At 45.5% G+C, this 24,646-nt stretch overlaps 1 protein-coding gene across 3 annotated transcripts in view; it reads right to left on the reverse strand.

The window, feature by feature from the left end:
• KCND3 (potassium voltage-gated channel subfamily D member 3) overlaps positions 1 to 24,646 on the reverse strand; it is a 328,170-nt gene that overhangs the window by 22,343 nt on the left and 281,181 nt on the right. For all 3 annotated transcript variants that reach the window (XM_030221906.1, XM_030221905.1, XM_030221907.1), the window contains exon 4: positions 8,913 to 9,014. In XM_030221906.1, the coding sequence (XP_030077766.1) occupies positions 8,913 to 9,014 (102 nt within the window). The remainder of the gene's footprint in view (positions 1 to 8,912; positions 9,015 to 24,646) is intronic.

A 24,646-nucleotide genomic window follows, 5' to 3' on the forward strand; every position in this document is an offset into this window, starting at 1 on the left:
CTTCTTCAGCAATCATCCATTAGGAGCCTACTGCCCTCTGTCAGGGCAATTTAGCCAAGCAAATTACTCTCTTGCTTGCACATCTGGACTGGTTTAAGCATTTACTCTGGCCTTAAGTCAAGCTCTGCTTCATTGACTTTAGTCAGTTCAGAATACTTCTATTAGGCTACGGGTTTTCAGACCAGCCCTCGGGGAACACACAGCCAGATGGGGGGTTTCACTGAGGATGTCCTCAAACCCTTGACTGGATAGGTATACTCTGAGGTCTGGGTTGAAAACCCCCAGGTTACAGAGTCACACGAGGCAATTTGATCATGCCACTTGTCTTTTCGAGCTTAATCACTGGCTCTCTATCATTTATAGTTTACTAGTAAAAAAGGCCCATTTCTGACACAAATGAAACAGGCACTAGCAAGGTTTTCCTCGGCTCCCGTGCAGCCACCCATGTCCAGCGACCCTCCTCTCCCCCTGCAGCCACCCATGTCCAGCGACCCTCCTCTCCCCCTGCGCCCACTGCAGTCACCCATTCCAGCGAACCTCCTCTCTCCCCTGCCCCCCTCCTGCCACTCATGTCCAGCGAACCTCCTCTCTCCCCTGCCCCCTTCCAGCTACCCATGTCCAGCGACCCCCTGCCCCCCTGCAGCCACCCATGTCCAGCGACCCTCCTCTCTCCCCTGCCCCCCCTCCAGTCACCCATGTCCAGTGACCCTCCTCTGGACATGGATCAGCTGTGAGGCATGTTTTTTTTTTCCCCCGGGTTCTGAAGTTGACATCATAATGGCTACGGTGATGTCAGCCTGATCTACGGAGTCTAGCAGACCAACTTGGAATGAGCCACGATCCCAGGCAGCAAGTCAGAACGTTGGAGGTGAGAATTATTATATAGGATTACATTTGATATACTGTTTCTCTTGTGTCAAACCAAAACAGTTTACAATGAAATTATAACAATTAAAAACAACACACAGACGAGGAATTCCATAATTAATAGTAACGCTCAGATGCTGAAGACCAAAGACTCAACACAAACATTCGCCGATTCCATCAATCACAAACATTACTAATAAGAACATAAAATACAACTAAGCTGTCATCAGAGCTGAATCATCAGCTATTTCTTTTCTTTTCTCTCATTACAGAGATCGGTCAAAAAAACCAAGAGACACTCCGAGGCCAAATCAAAGCACCAATTCATTATCCGAAAGCCAAATTATAATGATTGAGTGCTCGGCAAGATTTATACGACTCCTTCACACTAAGATTTTGAGGAAGCAAGTTCCAGAGGGCAGGAGCAAGGAAGAAAAACGCAGAGAAGCATGCAGATTCCCAACCTTGCCTTCGAAGGTGGGGGCAGGACAAGCTTATTGAGTGGAAGAGTAGCCTAGTTAGTGGTTAGTGCAGTGGATTTTGATTCTGGGGAACTGAGTTTGATTCCCACTGCAGCTCCTTGTGACTTTGGGCAACTCACTTAACCCTCCATTGCCCCTGATACAAAATAAGTACCTGAATATATGTAAACTGCTTTGAATGTAGTTGCAAAAACCTTAGAAAGGCAGTACTTCGAGTCCCATTTCCCTATTGGAGATTCTACATGGAATGTTGCTACTATTGGAGATTCTACATGGAATGTTGCTATTCCACTAGCAACATTCCATGTAGAAGGCTGCACAGGCTTCTGCTTCTGTGAGTCTGACGTCCTGCACGTACAGAAACAGAAGCCTGCACGGCCACATTGGTGATCTGCAAGGGCAGGCTTCTACAGGGAATGTTGCTAGTGGAGGAGTAGCCTAGTGGTTAATGCAGCAGGCTCTGATTCTGGGGAACTGAGTTCAATTCCCACTGCAGCTCCTTGTAACTCTGGCCAAGTCACTTAACCCTCCATTGCCCCTAGGTACAAAATAAGTACCTGAATATATGTAAACCGCTTTGAATGTAGTTGCAAAAACCTCAGAAAGGCGGTATATCAAGTCCTATTTCCCTTTCCCCCTTTCCCTTATGACATCACAATATCAGAAGTGAGCCAATTATCAGGCAATCAAGCCATTGTGACATCACTGATGAGGTTGGCTCTTATTGGTGGAATGAGTGGAGGAGTAGCCTAGTGGTTAGTGCAGTGGACTTTGATCCTGGGGAACTGAGTTCCATTCCCACTGCAGCTCCTTGTGACTCTGGGCAAGTCACTTAACCCTCCATGGCCTCTGGTACAAAATAAGTACCTGAATATATGTAAACCACTTTGAATGTAGTTACAAAAACCTCAGAAAGGCAGTATATCAAGTCCCATTTCCCTTTCCCTATTGTCAATTAAAGACTACAATGCCCGATGGACTTTTGGTTCTAATTTCCTTAGGAAAAGCAAGAAGAGCATTTCCATGTATGCAATAGGCTAAAGCCTGAACAAGATCCATCGTTTCTTATGACCTGGAACTGCTGATAATTTTTATGTATCTTATTTATTTATGCAATACCCCATGATATGGGTATTACTAGAGTTTTTGCTTGAGGTTGATGGCTCTCGTGGGTGAGGTTTGGCTATAGTCCCTCCAAAACATTCTTTGTTCCTCCTGATGAAGCATGGCGAAACGTGGTTCCGCATCAGGGAGCAATTAGTGATTTGCTAACGTGGTCACCAGATGGAGTTCCTACACTATGCGACCAAATAATTGCAGCGGTTTTGAGATCTTCAGCTGGTTTTCTATCACTACAGAGAAATTATTGAGCCTAAGCGAGTGACACTACGTTTCAGTGATTTTTCTGCCGTTCTTGATGAAAACATCATTTTTGGATGACTTTAACGAATTTGGATGCTCCTGGTGGTGGACATAGTATTTGAGATGTAGTAGACTTGATATTTCCTTCAAGCTAACCTGCTTCCCAACTGAGATCTACCATGGCCTCCGTTCTGTGCAATTTCAGAGATAAGCTTCTGTGATATTTACTTTCCCCAAAATTCTATATATCGTGCCTTAATTTCTCTGTGGAAGTCGAAGCATAGTCTATAACAACAAGTGTAAGTTAATTGGGTGACTAGTTAATCAGCGCTGTCAATTGGATGTTAACAAGCAGTGATCAGCACTGACATTAATTAAGGTTTATGCACACAACTCGCTGTGTGTATTCTGTAACACGACATAAGACATAAGCATCGCCACACTGGGACAGACCAAAGGTCCATCTAGCCCAGCACCCTGTCTCCAACAGTGGCCAATCCAGGTCACAATCACCCGACAAGATCCACGGAGCAAAGCATTTTGTACTGCTTGTCCCAGGAATAGTGGATTTTTCCCTATGTCCATTTAATAACATTCTATGGCCTTTTCCTTCAGGAAGCCGTCCAAACCTTTCTTAAACTCTGCTAAGCTAACCGCCTTAACCACATTCTCCGTCAACAAATTCCAGAGTCGAATTACGCGCTGAGTAAAGAAAAATGTTCTCTTATTTGTTTTAAACTTACTGCGCTCCAGCTTCATCGCATGCCCCCTTGTCCTAGTATTATTGGAAAGCGTAAACAGATGCTCCATATCTATCTTTTCCACTCCACTCATTATTTTATAGACCTCTATCAAATTACCCCTTGGCCGCCTTTTCTCCAAGCTGAAGAGTCCCAGTCGCTTTAGCCTTTCCTCTTAGGTGCATGTAAATTCTAAGTCGTATAGTTGAAAAGGGGGTGTGGTTATGGGTGTTTCTGAAATCTATGTGCATTATTATAGAATACACCCGCTCTGCACCTAATTTAGGCATCGGGATTTACGCCAATTAAATAAAGCATGGCTTAAATGGACGGGACCAAATTTGGTCATGTGGAGAGGCACTCAGTGTATTCTATATACTGAGCAGTAATTTAACACTATTTTATAAAATTTAGGCGTACTTTAGAGAATACACCTAGGCATATTTTTTTTTCTGCGTGGATTTTTCAGGCGCCATATATAGAATCTAGCACTTTGTCTGAGCCTCTTTATATCAGGCTTTTAAAAATACAGGAGGTATAACTTTAATGTTTTCTCTGTGTTTAACTATTCACACATGCACACAGTCTCGCTCTCTCTCTCACACACACACATAAACCTATATGAACACGCACATACAAACATATACACACATCATATACAAACACACCACTGGAGACCTGTAAGATGCAAAGTCTTTGTGCTAATCTTACCAACGGCTATACTTCAATAGCAGTACCCTGAGGGTCAGTTCCAACAAGGTTCCACTCTAGTAGCTGCAGTCTTGTAATTCCGTTATTTGATCATGTATGGGGGAAAGGAAGGCTGTATTTGTACTATCCTGGAACCAACCTCGAGAGACTTTGTGATTCTCTGGTACGAAGTTCCTAACATTTTCAAATTGGGTTTCTTGCCTGGCAGTTTTGGAGGGTGACCAGATGGCCTTAGATCTGCTAAACGGGCCATGCAGACCCCGGATTTACTCTCTCGAATTCGCGGACTTGTAGAAAAATTGGAGGCAGGGAAAAGATGGTGGGGTGAGCAACTAAGTGGCTCGGCTTATCCAGACAACCCCCTTTACAGGTTGGTATCGCTAGCAGACTCTGATAATATGCCATTAAAATCGCCTGAGCAGTCCAGAATTGATTATTCACAGTTACAGGTGCGTTCTTTAATATAATGAGTTTTTCCCACTAATATGCACAGGAGGGAAATGAAACTTCGGAGAATCTCCTTCATCTGAGGAAACCAGCCATTTAGTTTGAAGCACATCAGCTTGCCATAATGTGGTTTTTAACACTTTCCTCCCACCTCCTGTGATTAGTTGATGGTTTTTCTTCCAGACTCTTCTTCATTAAGAAGACTGATATTTTACAGTTTAAATGTGTTTTCATATCTCCCCTGCCAGGAATATTCCTCTAGTACTTGTTGCTACAATTCAGTAATTATGGGTCTCTCGCAATGTCACTAGAATCTTCTCAGCAGAAACCAGACAGTAGCTCCACAGAAATGAATCATCGGCATAAGAACATAAGACTAGCCATACTGGGTCAGACCACGTCCATCTAGCTCAGTAGCCTGCTTCCAACAGTGGCCAATTCTCAGGGGCGTAGCCACGGGTGGGCCTGGACGGGCTCAGGCCCAGCCACTTTTGCTCCAGGCCCACCCAGCCTCTTCTGCCCGCTCTCCCCGTCCACATGGTCTGCTCACTTTTACTGCCCTGGAGCGCCGTTCTCCCTCCAGCACTGGCGATTCCCATAGCCAGCCTTCTGCCAGCGCGCGTCGTCGGGGCCTCTTCTCAGGCACTTCCTGCCTACTCTGCAACTTCTTGCTTCCCACCTTTGCGGAAAACAGGACGTTGCAGAGTAGGCGGGACGTGCCTGAGAAGAGGTCCCGATGATGCGCGCTGGCAGAAGGCTGGCTATGGGAATCGCCGGTGCTGGAGGGAGAACGGCGCTTCAGGTCAGTAAAAATGACCAGAACTGACCATGTGCAGGGGGCTGTCACGGGGGGGGGGGGGGGGGGGGTGGTGGTAGCGGGTGGAGAGGAAATGTTAGGCCTGTGCCCACTCAGTCTACCTCCAGGCCCATCTAAAAATTAAACCCTGGCTACGCTACTGATTCAGGTCAGTATCTGGCAGAAACCCAAAGAGTAACAAGATTCCATGCTACCAACTTCCAGGGATAAGTATTGGCTTTCCTCATGTCTATCTTAATAGCAGATTATGGACTTATCCAAACCTTTTTTAAACATAGATATGTTAACTGCTATTACTACATCCTCTGGCAACAAGTTCCAGAGTTTAACTCCGTGATTTTCAACCTTTTTCATCTTGCACATGCTTACAAGGCACAAAAATTGTCAAGGCACAACACTGGAATCTAACCCATACACCCGCCTATCCCTGGAAAGATCCATTCCATCCCCATAAGCAATCTCCTCTGTCCCCACCCATACCTGTAACCATCAGAAGTAGTTATTTGATTTAATTATGCTACTGAAATACATTAGAGCGCCAATATACCTGCTACTGGGAAACTGGAACAAGATGGACACAGACACCACATGACAGCAGAATCCTTCACCTTAACTGCAGATGCACCAGCATGTTTTTCACCTGATACAAAATGAGGAACCGCAAAAAACATGCAGACAAAAACGGAAAGCAGAGTTACCAGACTCTGCATATCATGCAACACCAGAGAAATAGAAAGGAATGTATGACCTCCTGTACAGTGCAAATAAAGCCGAAAGATGTAAATTCTCAACACCATTATAATGCATTTGCTAAACTGAAAATAAAATCATTTTCCCTACATTTGTAGTCTGGTGATTTTCTTATTCCAGTCGTCTTGTTCCCAACCTTTCTCTGCTTTCCTCTGCCTGTGCTCTTAACTCTGTTTCCAGGGCCTCCTTTCCATTTGCTATTTCTTTTCTCACTTCCTGCCCCATTCTGTTTGGTGCTGCTCTTTCACGTTCAGCTTTCTTCAATTTTTCTGCCTCCTTCTCAAATCTATCTTGTTTTCTCTCTCTTTTCCCTTCACGTGCAACCTGTCTCCCCTCTTCCCTTCCACATATCTGCAGCCTTTCTCCCCTTTTCCCTTAAGTATATGTCCAGCCTGTCTCCCCTCTCCTTTGAGTCTAATCTCTTTTCCTACCTTCCTCCACCCACCCCTTGGGCCTCTCTCTCTCTTCTCTGCTCCGATTCTTCAAAATTTGCATTAACGGCCATCCTGAGGCATGTCCCTCCTGCATGGCAAAAGGAAGTTGCGTCAGAAGGAAGGACTCTGGGGCTGGCCAGAATAAGGCCTGTTCTAGTACCTGCCAGCAACTGTAAAGTTTGAAGTTTGTGGTGGAGAGGAGAGAGACCCGAGAGGTAGGAGGAAGAAGATCATAGGTGTCGTGTGATTTACCTCATAGTTTGGTGGGGATTCCCGGACTCCTGCACACCAATGTGCTGTGGCACACAAGTTACAAAACTCTGGCTTAACTTTTCATTGAGTGAAAAAAAATATTTTCTCCTGTTTTAAAAGTATTACTATCAGGGGCATTTTCGAAAGAGAAGGGCACCCATCTTCTGATACAAATTGGGAGATGGGCGTCCTTCTCTCAGGGTCGCCCAAATTGGCATAATCGAAAGCCAATTTTGGACGTCCTCAACTGCAGTCTGTCGCGGGGATGACCAAAGTTCACGGGAGCGTGTCGGAGGCGGGACTGGGGTGTGCTTAAGAGATGGGCGTCCTCGGCCGATAATGGAAAAAACAAGGGCGTCCCTGACGAGCATTTGGTCGACTACTTGGTCCATTTTTTTTCACGATTAAGCCTCAAAAAGGTGCCCAAACTGACCACTGGAGGGAATCGGGGATGACCTCCCCTTACTCCCCCAGTGGTCACCAACCCCCTCCCACCCCAAAAAAAAAAAAATAAAAAATTTTTGCCAGCCTCAAATGTCATACCCAGCTCCATGACAGCAGTATGGGAAAGAGAAATGGGACTTGATATACAGCCTTTCTGAGGTTTTTGCAACTACATTCAAAGTGGTTTACACATATTCAGGTACTTATTTTGTACCAGGGGCAATGGAGGGTTAAGTGACTTGCCCAGAGTCACAAGGAGCTGCAGTGGGAATCAAACTCGGTTCCCCAGGATCAAAGTTCACTGCACTAACCACTAGGCTACTCCTCCACTGCAGGTCCCTGGAGCAGTTTTAGTGGGTGCAGTGCACTTCAGGTAGGCGGACCCAGGCCCATCCCCCCCTACCTGTTACACTTGTGGTGGTAAAGGGAGCCCTTCAAAACCCACCCGAAACCCACTGTACCCACATGTAGGTGCCCCCCTTCACCCCTTAGGTCTATGGTAGTGGTGTACAGTTGTGGGGAGTGGGTTTTGGGGGGGGGGGGTTGGGGGGCTCAGCACCCACGGTAAGGGAGCTATGCACCTGGGAGCAATTTGTGAAGCCCACTGCAGTGCCCTCTAGGGTGTCCAGTTGGTGTCCTGGCATGTGAGGGGGACCAGTGCACTACGAATGCTGGCTCCTCCCACGACCAAATGCCTTGGATTTGGTCATTTTTGAGATGGGCGTCCTAGTTTCCATTATCGCCGAAAACTGGGGAGATTGACCATCTCACCATTTAGGTCGACCATCCTTAAGGTCAACCTAAATGTTGAGATTTGGGCATCCCCGACCGTATTATCGAAACGAAAGACGGACGCCCATCTTGTTTCGTTAATAGCGGTTTCCCCGCCCCATTCCCGGGACGTCCTTAGAGATGGGCGCCGTTAGAGATGGTCATCCCCGTTTGATTATGCCCCTCCACGGGGCCAATATTCATCTGAAAAGCCCGTTACCAGCGCTGAACCCAGAAATTCAATGCTGCACCATATCTGGAGATCGACATCGAATATCTATTTTCATTTTTGTTCGCCAGAACCTAACTGGTTAAGCTGATATTCAGCGCTAACTGATTAAGTTCCTAGCAGTTAACGATAGGACTGTTATTTATGCGGTCCTACTTATCCGCTAAACCCCGCGATGAATATCGGCGCTAACTGGCTATATCGCTCAATATAGCCAGTTAGTCGCTATGTGTTCGTTGCAGACATTCAGTGAAGATAACGAATTATTTCCTGATGAATATTCACGGTTAGCCAGTTACGCGCTATTTAAATGACCAGTGGCTGTTGCTGAGCGGTTAAACAGCGCTGAATATCGGGAGGCATGTAACTTCACGGAACGTCCCCTATTCTTTGTACTTTTTAAAGAGTAAGCCAATCAAGTCACGTGTACCCATTCTACTCCATTCAGACTTTGTAGACCTCTATCATATTCCTCCTCTCCAAAGGGTAAAATGGTAAATTCTATTTCAAGCATTGCTTGATAAAATTAATGTTAAGTTATCAATGCTATGTAGAAGATGACACCCACTGAATCACAGTTTTTTGACTTCTCTGGGAAGCACTTACCGTTAACTCGAGGGCTTCATTTAGCAAGCCATTGCGCTTACTGTGTAGAAAAGCAGTGGAAGTTCCTGTTTTCGCCACTCGGATCCTTGCAAGTCGGGCTTTCTGAAAAGGAAAAAAAAATGTTGTGCTCTTACAAGATGGAATCAGATGATCAAAAAACTGCTTTAGTTATGCGGTTTGAGGAGTTTTGCCTGTACTAACCACCCTTCTCCTCTAGAATTCTACTGAAAGATGGCTGGCAAGTTCCCTGGGCCCACCTTACCAGCTGAACTGTGAATCAACACACAACAGTTTCCTATTACCCAACTCTGTGCTAGAAGAACAGGAGAGTTGTGGCATCACAGGCCTGCAACATGGCTGGAATAAAGTCATAGAAATGGTGCAGGCGGCCATCTTTACAATATATTTAATACTTGCTTCCTCCACCTGGGTAAAACTCAGAGAAATTCTTGTAGTCTGAAGATGAAACATGGAATATAATTGGCTAATCTGCACTGGGGAGCAGTTCCGTACTGCCTGTTTTCTCTTTCTACTGCAGTACCACAGACTGGTACCTCATGAGTCCCTTTAGCCTAGCTTTGGCTATGAGTTCACACGGGTGTGTTTTTTTCTCGTTTTGGGGTTTTGTTGTTCTTTTTTGCTGCTTAACTCCAGACTCTGTTCCCTTTATGTTGCCACACCATATGCCTGGAATAAACTTCCTGAGCTGGTCCCCACTTTAGTAATTCCCTTATCTCTTATTTGTCCTGTTTGTCTGTCCTAATTAGATTGTAAGCTCTGTCAAGCAGGGACTGTCTCTTCATGTTCAAGTGTACAGCGCTGCGTATGTCTAGTAGCGCTATAGAAATGATAAATAGTAGTAGTATATCAGATATCTGTCTATGTCATCCCTTCTCCAGTGTTAAGCATCCTCTACAGTTCTGCCAGATTGTCTTGAATTCTACTTCTGTTTTTTCCAGAGCTATTCAGTTCCAGGAGGCAGATTTTAGGTCAGCGTACCATTTTGGTCATCCCTTATAACTATCCAATCTCACTATTCCTATTCCCCTACACGTCTGCTTCGTTCAATCAATGATCACCATTTATGTCTCCCCAGCCCCCATTTTGCCCAGCTGGAATCAACCCGGCATTGGGCATTTTCTGCTTTGCAGCCTCTTTTCTTTGGAATTCAATGCCACTCTCAATTCGTACAGAACTGTCGTTTAAAAAGTTTGATGTAGCCCTTAAAACCTGGTTGTTTCATCAAGCATTTGATTCCACTTGAGGCTTTAGCTATCTTCCCCCTCACCCCTCCCTTCCCCTCTCTCTATTCGTCACACTTGACCTTTATCTTGAATGACTGACTTCTTTGAATCCATCCTATTAATATTGTTGGTTCCTTTCTGCCTTTCTTTTGTTTTAAATTGTACACCGCTGTGATCTGCGAGTTAGTTAATGGCGATATAGCAAACCCAAATAAACTATAAACTATATCCTAACCTGTTGCATTACAGGGGCAATTCTATAAATGGGTACCCATAAATAGTTGTCTAGAGGGCAGCTGGTTGTATCCTATTCTATAAAGGAATGGAAATGCCTCATTTCTTTGTAGAATGCTAGGTGGGTAGCAGAAGAGAGGGTCCAAGGACACAGAAACAAGGACAGAAAAAAAGAAACACACAAGGACCTTCAAGAGTGGACAATCAGAAGCCTTTAATAAATCAACCCGACATGGGCCGTGTTTCAGCATATGCACATTTGCATCAGGGGTCAATTGTGGTCAAGGCACTTGAAAACAGCCAAAGAAAAAACAAAAATTCTTGTTCCAACCACAGATAAAAGTGTCTAAGCTAATGGATGTGGTTTGGTCGTGAGGAGTTAATCCAACATAAGGGCAGTCAATACTTGTGAAGTCAAAAGCATCTTCAGATGCAGAAATTTGTAGCAGAAACCACCAAATGAATAGAATGCTGGCCTAACAGGTGAAATACAAGCCTAGATTTTAGGCGTGAGCATTTACACCTGTATCTTATGTATTCTATAGGGTACCTTCATAAATGGGAGTCTCAGCCAGGCTTCATCCATATATACGGTCACTTCTAATAAACACATACTATGGGGCCTGTTTACAAAGAAGCACTGAAAAGTGGTCTTAGCTTGCCCTTATGCAGCTCTTTCCCTCTCACTACGACCATTTTCAGCACATCAGTAAATTGGCCAATTTTCAGATTTTTGTAATAATGGCTTGTGCAAACTGTACCATTAGCACGTGGCCATTAAAAAAAAGATTAGCGTGTGAATCCTTATCGCCACCTATTTTGTAAGTGCTAAGGGTTCCCTCACTAATCAGTTAGGGGTCCTTTTACTATGTTGCGTAAAAGGGTGTTTTTGACGTGCACTGATGCCATCTTGTACTGCAGCGGGTAAAAGGATGTCTCTTTAAATAAATAAAAAGAAATGGCCAAGCAGTAAGTGAATCACTTACCGCACAACCATTTCAGGGGGAGCACTTACCACCACCCATTGAGGTAGTGGTAAGGGGTCCCGCTCGAACCCTGCGGCAATGTAACTACACTGATTACCATAGAAATGCCCGCTCTTAGCCCCCCAGACACGTTCTCTCCATGGTAAAAATTAAAATGATTTTTTTTTAGTGTGTGGTGTGCACTGCTTACTGGGAGCTTAATGCAAGATGCCTGCTCTTGCCTTGTGGTAAACCCTTTTAAACAGCAGGAAGTGCACACCACTGTTTACTAATAGGACCCATTGAAAGTTAAATGCATATTTACAGAATAGCATTTGGGTGGAATTTCACAGTGCGTTTTTTCTAGCAAAAAAGGTGCCGGTACTGAAATGCCAGGCCACTCTTCAGGGATGAGATGACCATTGAGGGACCCACCTCACAACAGCCAGGCCCCCTGCAACCAGTCACAGAATCTATGACAAGGCAGAATTGGTGTGTAGAACTTGAGCTCTTTCATTAAAATTTGGGGACCCATGGGTCAATTTTAGCAGACAATGGAAAAGGTGCCGGTACCCCCAAGTACCCTCTCAAAAAAAGCCCTGCTAAAGAGTGACAAGATTCCATGCAGAATTTCAAAGAGTAGCAACATTCCATGTAGAACCCTGAAGAATAGCAAGATTCTGGAATCCTAAAGAGTGACAAGATTTCATGCAGAATTTCAAAGAGTAGCAACATTCCATGTAGAACCCCGAAGAATAGCAAGATTCTGGAATCCTAAAGAGTGACAAGATTCCATGCAGAATCTCAGAGAGTAGCAACATTCCACGTAGAACCCCAAAGAATAGCAAGATTCTGGAATCCTAAAGAGCAGTGTGTTTTTTCTAACGAAAAAGGTGCTGGTACTCAAATGCCAGGCCACCCTTCAGGAGTGGAGTGATCATTGAAGGACCCACCCCACAACAGCCAGGCCCCCTGCAAACAGTCACAGAATCTATGACAAGGCAGAATTGGTGTGTAGAACCTGAGCTCTTTCATTAAAACTTGGGGACCATGGGTCAATTTTAGCAGACAATGGAAAAGGTGCCGGTACCCCCAAGTACCCTCTCAAAAAAAGCCCTGCAAAAGAGTGACAAGATTCCATGCAGAATTTCAAAGAGTAGCAACATTCCATGTAGAACCCCGAAGAATAGCAAGATTCTGGAATCCTAAAGAGTGACAAGATTCCATGCAGAATCTCAGAGAGTAGCAACATTCCACGTAGAACCCCAAAGAATAGCAAGATTCTGGAATCCTAAAGAGCAGTGTGTTTTTCTAACGAAAAAGGTGCTGGTACTCAAATGCCAGGCCACCCTTCAGGAGTGGAGTGATCATTGAAGGACCCACCCCACAACAGCCAGGCCCCCTGCAAACAGTCACAGAATCTATGACAAGGCAGAATTGGTGTGTAGAACCTGAGCTCTTTCATTAAAACTTGGGGACCATGGGTCAATTTTAGCAGACAATGGAAAAGGTGCCAGTACCCCCAAGTACCCCCTCAAAAAAAGCCCTGCTAAAGAGTGACAAGATTCCATGCAGAATTTCAAAGAGTAGCAACATTCCATGTAGAACCCCAAAGAATAGCAAGATTCTGGAATCCGATATGCACTTATATGTTATTATTCTAATGACAAACATGATTATCAACGCATAACTCTTCATGTGTACTTTACAAAATTGCCATGCAAGTGACCTGTAACATAGAGTTCAATGGGTAAAGTCAAGGATGACAAATGCCACGAAGTTACCCCAAATCTATCTCTATCCTGACCCTTTCTACTTGAAAAACACTAACCTTTTGGAGTTTATTTAGAATACACTTCTCAGATTCCCCTTTTCCCATCCACTCCCTTGTTTCGCCTCTTCTCTAAGTGCCCTTTTACTAAAGGGTCGCCGCTTAGCAACGGGCTTGCTGCGCGGCAACCCGGAACTATCACCAGCGCAATGTGGGTGCCGGTGGTAGCTCCACCCCCAGCACATGCCATTCCCAGCACTATAGAAAATCAGACCTGATTTTCTAGTGCAGGGGTTACCTGGCGGTAATCAGGCAGTGCCGCTTGCCGCCCAGTTACCGCTGGGTTAGCACGGGAGCCTTTACCCCCAACTCAATGGGTGGCAGTAACTTACCGCATGGGCATTTCCTATTTTTGGCCTTTGTACCCGCTGCACTAAAAGGGGCCCTGGTACGTAGCAAAAATGACCGTTGCTGCTCAGTGGCGTAGCAAGGGCGGGGCGGTTCGCCCCGGGTGCACGCTGCTGGAGGGTGCAGAGAGCAGCCGTGCGCCTATCGGCTTCACTGGTTTCCTGCTCCCTCTGCCCCCTCCAGCAGCCAAGAATGCACCCGGGGGGGGGGGGGGGGCTTAATGTGCCGGGGAGGGGGATGTCATTGCGCCGGGGGGGGGGGGTATGCAGCGGCGATCTGCCTCTTGTGGCAGCCGACATAGGATCGCCACTGCTGCTGCTGGCACGGGGCCCCTTTCACTGCATCTTAGTAAAAGGGTCCCTAAGGGTTTGTGAATTTGATAAATCAGTACAATGAAAATAGTTACCAGGGATCTTTTTGTGTTGGGGGGATGTATTTTTGGTTTGAATTGGAGCTTCAATTTAATTTTGTAGAGAGAAACCACATTTCTTTTTTCTTTCCTTGCTACCTCTGCTAGGTTATAGCTATTCTGCTCACTCTCAGCAGCTGATGTATTAAAAATTAAATGAGGTGAAAAAAAAATTGAATAATACAGATATCAAATACAACCATTTCCACTCTCAGCCTGATCATTTCTACTTCCACAGTTGCTAACTCTCTTTCTTATTTGCCTAATCAAATGCAGTCTGTCGAGTGATGGATTACATTTTGTCCATTTATAAAGAAAACGCAAATAAAAAAAATATTATCTCAGGTAATTCTATAAGGTAACTGCATGGATTAGATTCCAGAGTATTTATTTGGATTTGAATCATTATCTTTTGGAAAGGTGCAGTCGACTGAAGGATTTCCCCTCACCGTTTCTCCCATTAGTACCCATTAATTTGTTGCCATGAAAGAAAAATGCACACGGCAGGACTTCGAGAAGCATGGCTATCGAAAGAGCCTTAATTCAAATATACGCATGAGTGGAACAAGGTGCTCAGTCCATTTTGTCTTATTACCATTAATAATATTAGCTTTTCTATGGTTTAGTGCATATGGCAACTCATAATGCCAGATGCATGCAATGTCGTTGAAAGCAGTTATTACCTCCGAGCATAGATATATCGTTAGTGTGGACAAGAATAACTGAGCAGATTGGACGACTCAAAAGGGCTTTATATGTTGCCATCTATTATGTAGTAAGAACACGAGACATTTCAATGTTGGGATACGAGAAGTTTTTGTTGTGATAAATCAACAGCCAGAGTTTTAAAGCCTATTATATTAAAGGCTGCAGTATGTTATACGGTCACCAGGTGGCAGTGTTATATTTTAGGGCAGGGACAGGCAAACTACATTCTGTTTATTAGACCTGGCCTGCCAGCACCAATATTTTGGCCCTCCCCTCAGCTTTAGACCAACATTGTAATACAGCCTGCGGACAACTACCGATCACCTGAACTGTCAACGTATCACCTGGGGCCCTAAATATCAGCTTTTAAAGACTCCAAAATATTAGCTGACATTCAGGGCTCTGACTGATGATACAAGTGTTTTCTGAACTGATTATTCCTGTCATCCTCCCCTTTTCTTCTCAGTGTCTCAGTATTGTTTGCCCTTTCTCTCAGTCTCTGCCTTGGCACTGCCAACTGGTGATCTTATGCCAGCAGATCAGAGACAATAAAGAAGAATTAGAGGCACAATCCCAGATAAATAGGTGTAGTGCTAATAGTCTAGACTATTGTCCATTGCCCTCTGGCCCAGGGCCGCCGAGAGACTAGGCCGGGCCCGGGGCAAGGCTGCCCCTGCCTCCGCCCCCCCCCCCACCTCTGCCCCCCGTCGCTCTCCCTACCCCTGCAGTCCGCGGTTCACCTGCCTGCCTCCATGGATCCGGGCCCCCTTCATTCAAAGTGGCAGTCGCAGATCGCGTCTCTTCTGGTCTTCCCTCCCTGTGTCCCGCCCTCGTCTGATGTAACTTCCGGTTTCCGCGAGGGTGGGACACAGGGAGGGAAGGCCAGGAGAGACGCGATCTGTGACTGCCGCTTTGAATGAAGGGGGCCCGGAGCCGTGGAGGCAGGCAGGTGAGACCGGGGACTGCAGCGCCGGCGGCCTATCCCCGGTGCCGGGCCCCCCTTGGAGGCCCAGGCCCGGGGAATGTTGCCCCCCGCCCGCCTCTCGGCAGCCCTGCTCTGGCCTACACTATGGGGCTCATTTTCGAAAGAGAAAAACGTCTAAAAAGTGGCATAAAGCAGCATTTGGATGTTTTCCTCACAAAAACGCCCAAATAAGTATTTTTGAACCTATTTTTCAGATGTTTTTCTATGCTGTTCATCTGCAGTGCATCCAAATCTCAAGGGGGTGTGTTGGGGGTGTGTGTGTTAAGGGTGGGATTTGACGGTTCCTAAGACTTGGACATTTTTCAGCCATAATGGAACAAAACAAAACCTTCCAGGACTAAAACTAAGACGTTTTGAGCTAGACCTGTTTTTATAACCCGGAAATTAACCGGTCACTGGCCAAAATTCAGACTGATGCCTGGTTAACTTCACTGCATAAAGGGGTCCTTTTATTACGCTGCCAAGGTCCCTTTTACTCATATTTAGGAGGCAGAAGGGTCTCCCGCGCTCAGGCATCAGCGCAGGGGTCGAACGCAAGCTTTTTTTTTTGCATCAGTCCCAGAATTAACATGGAGCTGAAAGCAAGGTGGATGGGATCAGATACTACCCAGGGAGTATCCTGAAATCAAGGAACAGGTTAACCTATAGGACGTACTCCACAATAAAGAAGCCGACTAAAAAGGTGCATTAAGATCAGCTGTACAGAAGTTGGCAATGGTAGATGTTATCCTCATTAAGATAGTCCTGGCACTTTTATCATTTGGAGACAAATTAGAATCACGGCAGCGCTTTCCCCTGCTGGATCTCTCCTGAACATCCGATTTGTCTGTGTGTCTGTTGCATCTTGTTACACCTTTTCTGTACACTAATTAAACAGTAAGCATAGCAGCTCTGCTGAACGTGTTCAAACACGACAACAATTACAGAAAGGAACCTTTTCTGTTGGTGACGCTCTCATTATGAAGCGGTGTTCCCAGTCGCTACTGGGGTCACACAATTACCACAGGGTGTCAGACAGCAGAAAGAAGCTGCCAGCATAGCCCAAGAGCTTCTGTGCTGTGGGCAGTGCGAGACTGGGACAGCTGCGTAATGAGGACATGTTCCTTGCAATTTTTACCTACTCACCCTTCCCCCAAAACCTCTTTAGAAATTAATACATACATTTCTGCAGCATTATGGAGTGGAGGAGTAGCCCAATGGTTAATGCAGCGGGTTTTGATCCGGGCAACCTGGGTTCAACGTCCACTGTAGTTCCTTATGACCTTGAGCAAGTCATTTCACTTTCCATTGCCACAAGTACAAAAAAAAACGTAGAGGTCCTTTTACAAAGGCGCACTGAAAAATGGCTTGCAGTAATGTAGGCGTGGGTTTTGGGCAAAATCAAAATTTCTGCACGTCCATTTTGGGTCTGAGACCTTACTGCCAGCCATAGGCCTGGCGGTAATGACCTACGCGTGTCACATGCCACGTGGCACACGTCCGTTATGTGCACCAGAAAATAAAAAATATTTTCCAGACGTGCGTAGTGGATGCACGCCAAAATTTAAACTACCGCAAGAGCCTCACGGTAGCCGGGTGGTAACTCCAATTTGGCGCACGTTTGGCATGCATAGGTGCCTATGCTGCTTAGTAAAAGGGGCCCTGAGATTGTGAGCCCCCTAGGGACACTATAGAAATGATTAGTAGTAGTAGCAGCATTTAAAGCAGGCTACAAGTGAATTTCAATAAAAGTGACCTATCAAAAGATGACCATGTGGCAGTACCTGCCCACAGGAGCACAGCTCAATTTATGGAGCTCTCGTATTTTTTTTTAACTTTCAATTTTTATTAAGAGCTCAGAAAAGCATTAGAAAATATCAACTGTTCAGTGACATTAAGACAAAGTTCCAATTCCTAACTTATATATCTACTACTTAAAGAAGTTTTCAAACAACAACAAACAAGAGAAAAAACAATCTAATTTTTCTAATACAGTTGCTCTCTATATAATTCCCCTCTCGCATTATTTATCCATATCTTGCTTCTCCACACCCTCCCCTCCCCCATGACCAACTCCCCCTACTCCCTACCCCCTCCCCTCAACTACCCTCCCTCCATTCCATGAACCCTTACATGCACTCTATTGATTACAAAGTTCATGTAACCACCACTAGACCCTCCAGATGTACCCATTCTGTCGCTTCTTGATTAAGGTGCCCCATCCTGGGTTAACTGTGCCAGCCCTTTTCTCTGTATAACACTGGCTAACGTTTCATTTCTTATATGCTCAGTTGATCACCAGCTCCTTGGCAGACCCTTTGATGGGATCATGCGACTAGGCTGGTATGCAGGGTTAGCAACTGGATACAGATTCACCCAACAAGGTTGTTTGTCCTGGGTTTACCCTGTTGCATGCAAAGACTTGTCAGTTTGATTCAGGGGCGTAGCTAGGTGGGGCCACAGGGGCATGGGCCCCCACAGATTTAGCCCTGGCCCCCTCTACTTTCGACCCCCCCCCCCCACCGCCGCCGACCCTCCCTCGCCACTTTTGATCCCCCCCACTGCCCCCGCTGCCTGGTACCTTTGCTAGTGAGGGTCGTCTTTGCTGATCTGTTTCCGTGATACACTTGGGTAATGAGTTCCAGAGTTTGGTACTTTGGTAAGAAAAATTGGTGTTATGGATAGTTTTGAAGGTTACCAAATTCTGGAACTCATTACTCAAGTATATCAGACACTCAGTGGATTACATGTCGTTTAGAAGTTTACTCAAAGCCCATTTCTTAAGATCTGTGTTCAGCTAATATGAAACGAATGTTTTTAAAGTAGTTGTATTCTTGTGTTAATATTAATTGTCTTTTAATGCTTCTTCTTAATTTGTTATGTAAGCCGCTTTGAACCTGAGCTTTCTTGGGAATGTGGGGTAGAAATGTCATAATAAATAAATAAATAAAACTGGTTACTGGACATATCACCACTAACCGCTTAACTGCTAGCTGCGCTCAAGCTTTGCCCACAGACTGGTCTGGCAATAACCGGACAGTGCAGCGTCCAGCAGGACTGCCCAGTTAAGGGCCACTGAATATTAGCACATGGCCAGTTCAGTGGGGTTTAGGTCTCTCCTGCTTGATTAACCATTTTGAATATCGTATCCTTAGATGTTTATTTTCCAGTAAATTAGGGGTACATTGAGGGAACAGAAAACCAATATTTGTTGGTGTTTTCATGCCATGGTATTATTGCTTGGTATCTTTTCCTGTGTAATCACATATGTATATTTGTGTCACTTTGGGGTCATCCACGTAGAAAAGCCACAAAAAACTGAGCAGATGATACAGGACAAGCCAGGCGCAGGATGAGAGAGTATTAGGGGAAGTACTGTTTTTTTTTCAGTGTTTATCCAATAACCACCAGATTCTATCAACGGTGACTAAATTTCCACATGCAAATCAGCACATATAACTAATTTGCACCTAGAACTTAATTGGTTAACAAGCCAATTATCACCGATAATTGGATGTTAATAAGCAATTATTGGTACTACTTGGGACTAATTAGGATTTATACGCATAACTCGCTAAGTGTATTCTATAAAGCAATGCACGTAAATCGGACTGCATGGATCTCAAAAGGGGGTGTGGCCACGGGAGGGGCATGGGCGGGTCATGGGTGTTCTGAAAATGTATGCGCACTCTTACAGAATATGTCCGACCCGCACCTAAATGAGTGCATTAACACCAGGTTTTAGTTGGTGTAAGTGCCGGGATGTAAATTATAGTCGCAGGATGGCCGCTACAAACTGCGCCTAACATTACGGGAGGTTTATAGAAGCATCGGCTTTTTTGGCACTGATTTTTATTTTTAGGCACCATATATAGAATCTCGCCCTAAATGTCTATTATAACGTCTTTTGGTATCTGGGGTCATTTATCCAAGTTTATTGGTAAAATCCTAGATTCTGAAGCACTAATTTGGCCCTCCTGAAGGCTCTTACCAGTGGTATCTGTGTTTTCTAGCACACTCCATTGTTTATCTGGAGTTGCAGAATGCTATAACGGCCGTTTGCAGATCGTCAAATCATTTCACTATGCAAATCAGAGAATAATTGGGGGGGGGGGGGGGGGTTTGGATACCTATGAGAGCCCTGGTCTTCCTGGACCCCAGATACAATGCTTCAACGAGACTTCTGCTGCTAACACAGCTCTGCAATCATTATTCTCAGACAAGTCAATTATCACTAATAACCAATCTATCCCTGAAGTTCATTTCTGGCAATTCTAGGGTGTCACTTCACTGATACCTACTGTTTAATAAATGTTTTCAGCATCCATTGAGTCAAGGATGATTGAGCTAAAGTAACAATGTTTTTTATATAAAATGTCTCTGTACCAGTGATACTGGCATGAAGTGACGTTTATCCTGTGAGCTCCATCATCAGCTTTATAGTTCAGGAATGTGAGGGCAGACAAGTTTGGGATGGAGGCCCTGGCAATTCTTCCAGACCAGTAGTGGCTACCAGAGGGGGAGAGAGAGAGAACCCCTAACACCATGGTTAGTACAAAAACTGAATAAAGGCATAAGGAGAGAAACCAATCTGGTCAAGCCCGCATGGAAAGTAGACAATGGGGAGTTGGAGGTTCAAATTGACAAGTGCCGATACCAGGTTCTTGCGGAGTGGAGGAGTGACCTAGTGGTTAAAGAACTGGTCTTGACGTCCAGAGGTGGCCAGTTCAAATCCCACTGCTGCTCCTTGTGATGTTGGGCAAGTCACTTAAACCTCCATTATCTCAGGTATGATCTTAATTAAGGCCCTGTTTACTAAGGCACACTGTAGGCACTTTTAGCACGTGCTAATGATAGAGACACCCATTATATTCCTATGGGTGTCTCTAGCATTAGCGTGCACTAAAAACGCTAGTGTGCCTAGTGGAATTAGAAAAGGTGCAGAGAAGGGCGACGGAAATGATAAAGGGGATGGGACGACTTACCTATGAGGAAAGGCTAAAGCGTCTAGGGCTCTTCAGCTTGGAGAAAAGGCAGCTGAGGGGAGATATGATAGAGGTCTATAAAATAATGAGTGGAGTTGAACGGGTAGATGTGAAGCGTCTGTTTACGCTTTCCAAAAATACTAGGACTAGGGGGCATGCGATGAAGCTATAATGTAGGAAATTTAAAACGAATCGGAGAAAATGTTTCTTCACTCGACGTGTATTTAAACTCTGGAATTCGTTGCCAGAGAATGTGGTAAAGGCAGTTAGCTTAGCGGAGTTTAAAAAAAGGTTTGGACGGCTTCCTAAAGGAAAAGTCCATGGACCATTATTAAATTGGGGAAAATCCACTATTACTGGGATAAGCAGTATAAAATGTTTTGTACATTTTTGGGATCTTGCCGGATATTTGTGACCTGGATTGGCCACTGTTGGAAACAGGATGCTGGGCTCAATGGACCTTTGGTCTTTCCCAGTATGGCAATACATATGTACTTATGCCTTTGTAAAAGACCCCCTTAATCACCTCACTCATCATTCCCATTTCCAGATCTTTAATAAATACATGAAATTGCACCAGTCCCAGTACAGATCCTTGGGGCACTCCACTATTCACCCTTCTTCACTGAGAGAATTGTCCTGTAATTTTTTATATTTGAAGCAATGGAGGGTTAAGTGACTTGTCTAGGATCACACAGACTAGCACTGGGATGAACCCTGGCTTCACAGCCAATTGCTTTAACCACTGGGCCACTCTTACAAGGAATATTTTGGGCACCCACCACCTCAGGAGGCAAACGCTATTGTACCACACACATGTCATTCCCAAAACCTAACTAAGAACTGGCACTGCTATGCTCTGGCCTTTATTATTTATCAGCAGAAGATGCCAGAATGTCACCATGGTGATCCAGTATCTTTGCTTGATTTGTCACAGAATTCCACAGTCTGGTTTATCTGTTTAAGCTCCTGGGCTTTTGTCTCCAGCTTCTCTTGTCTGGATGCTCCCCTGCTCTCGAATCTCTCTTAGGGCCAAGTACACTCTGCCAAGGCAGAGACTTTTCTAAAATACCTGCAGGAATGATCGTTTATTTGATGGCATGTACCTAGGTGGCAGCCATTTTAGAAATGTACACATGGAAAAAAAAAGCAACACGAACCCTTCAACTTCCACACGGGATTGCGGCCATGTCCTCGAGAAAGGAGTGATTTTACAACCCTGAAAGTGGCACCGCTTCCACGTTTAGCTGCTCCATTTTCAAACCTAAACATGCAAGGGCCACCAATTAATAACAAGGCCACATTTATCATTCGGCTTCATTTTGGCTGGAGTGAGAACTTTTTAAAAATCTGAGTGTGGCATTGTGCTGGGGAAAATTTCGATGGAGATATATATTTTTTTTCTATAGAAGCATTCCGTTTGTGAAATGGGACGTTCAGCTGTAGATTTTTGCCCTACCCAAGCCCTGCCCAGGTCACGACTCCTCAGTGGTGTACCTAGCTTGCTTATCACCCAGGGCGGGTCACCACAGTGCCCCCCAAAGGTACGTCACACCCTCATCCCCCGAGATGCATCTCCCCAACCACCCTTTCTCCTAGCAAGGGGATACATAGAGCAGTTGCACGGCTGTTGGCTCTTCCAGTCCCCTGCCCAAGGACAGGAAGTAGCATCAGAGGGGGCAGGTCCCCTGCTCCAGGACAGGAAGTAACATCAAAGGGGGCAGGGGACCAGCAGAGCTGACAGCAGCACAAATTTTCTGTGCACAAGGGCCGCCGAGAGGGGGGGACAGGGGTGACAAAATTCCCGGGGCCTGGGCCTCCAAGGGGGGCCCAGTGCCGCAGTCCCACCCACCATCGCCACCGGGCCCCTTCCACCTAAACCCCCGCCAGCAGAAGTGCTGTCTTCTGTTCTGACTCCGGCGTGCACGGCCCACACAGACGCGCTCCTCTCAGCTGATCTTCACTGTATTCTGCAGGGCTTCTGTGCGTCTGAGTACAGCGAAGATCAGCTGAGAGGAGCACGTCTGTGTGGGCCGTGCACGCCGGAGTCAGAAGACAGCACTTCTGCTGGTGGGGGTTCGGATGGAAGGGGGCCCGGCCCAGTGGCAGAGGCGGGTGGGACTGTGGCACCGGGCAGCGACAACCTGGGGGGGGGGGGGGTGGCAGTAGGGGAGGGGCCCATGGGGTGGGGCCAGGGGCCCGGGGGGCGGCCTTGTCCCGGGCCCGGCCTAGTCTTTCGGCGGCCCTGCTGTGCACCCCCTTGCTGCCTGCATCCAGGTTGGACTGACCCCACCCTTGGTACACTACTGCAACCCCTTGAAATCTCTGCATGGTGTGGATCTCCATATGTAAATAACAGCATTCTAAAATGATTATTTACATGTGCATGTGATTTAAACATGTAACTGCTGCTATTTACTAGATTCAGTAAATGGTGCCCAAATTCAGGTGCTGGAAAAAGTTCATATGAAGCTCTACTCTATAAACGGCGGTCCGAGTAGTGCACCGTTTATAGAATCGCACTTAAGAGCCGATTTCTGTGCCAAACTTTGGCATGAAGATTTATACCGTCTGAAACCTGTGCGTAAGTTATGCGCAGATCGATGTTCCTTCTAAGCAGAGAGCATGAGCGATTGTTAATACATTTTAGGAGCGTCGCTCACAGATTTACATGGTTGCAGACAAAAATGGGTTTTTTTGTGCTATATAAACAGGGGTGGCCCGACCATTAGGCCACTTGAGGCGGGGGCCTCGGATAGCACTCTTCAGGGAGCGGCATCTCCTCACTCTTCAGGGAGCGGCATCTCCTCCTTCCTTCCTCCACTCCTTTCACTGTTCTTTTTTTGTTTGTTTGTTTTCGTCTTCATTTTCATTTCAGGGGCAACATCTTGTTCCCTCTTTGCAAACAGTGCACACTTTTAATCAGCAAATGAAAAAAAAAAACCACAAAATGTCACCTTTTTTTCCTCCTCATTTTTGTTCGTTAATGACATGCAACAAAATGGGATAAGTCGTTAACATTTCCCATGGCCTTGCTAATGACAGACCGTTCCCAGTAATTAGCTTTTTCTTCAATATTTTTGCTTTTGCCAGAGCAGCTACCACAAAGCCAAAATATGATTACTAGTATGACATGAAAATTTGTTTTTTTTTCTCGTGGAAGGGTTATACCATGTAGTAAAATGCGTACTGCCATCCCGAGACATATTACACTTCATTCTGAGAGAAAAACAGCTTGTTCTGCGAAGAGTTTGAAATACTAGCCCAGCCACCAAAGGCAAAGTCTGCAAACGTCAGGGTATCAGATGGAGCAGAGACACAAGACCTGATGCAGAATCAAATATTTTCCTAATGCCACAAGATGGAAAAATATTCTTTACCAGCTGAAATGATGAAAGGACCGAGGAAGCATTGGAGCAGGCACTCCATCGCTTGTAATTCAACATATCTGGACGTACCTGTCCAGGACACACTGGCATGTATTGCCAGGAATGTCACATGTTGCACCAATAACATGATGCCAGTTCCTTAGAGGGGATTTATGATGTACCAGTCTCCAGTTGTGTTCAGTGTTTTCTCCCATGCTGTGCCTTTTGGGATGGAGGTGGGGAAATTACCCTTGATAAATGATACCCATTATGTCTGACCCGCCCACTATAAATTATATCTGTCGCACTTCACAAAGAGGCTGTCTGCTGATTTATGCTCGATGAGCTCCTGGGTTATATCGGCTGCTTAATAAGAGAGGACTGTCTGATTGAGGGATAGGGAACCTGCCCACAGCAGAACTGTCTGTACCATGTTCCAAAGAAGCCCATTTTTATTGATCGATCTGCCAAAGAGACAAACAATATCCCTCGGAAACAATGACCTTTTGTACCTGCCCCATTCTAAAGACAAACCTGGTTTTGGCTTGGCAATTTTCTCCTGCTTGATTGGAACCTGCCTCTTCTGGGCTGTAATTCTATCTGGGGATTTTTGTCCTACCCTGCTAACACCCTTCCATTTAGCTCAGCCATTGGAGTTTTGAGGCCTGAAACTCAACA

The sequence above is a fragment of the Microcaecilia unicolor genome, chromosome 12, assembly GCF_901765095.1.
Source record: "Microcaecilia unicolor chromosome 12, aMicUni1.1, whole genome shotgun sequence".
NCBI lineage: Eukaryota > Metazoa > Chordata > Amphibia > Gymnophiona > Siphonopidae > Microcaecilia > Microcaecilia unicolor.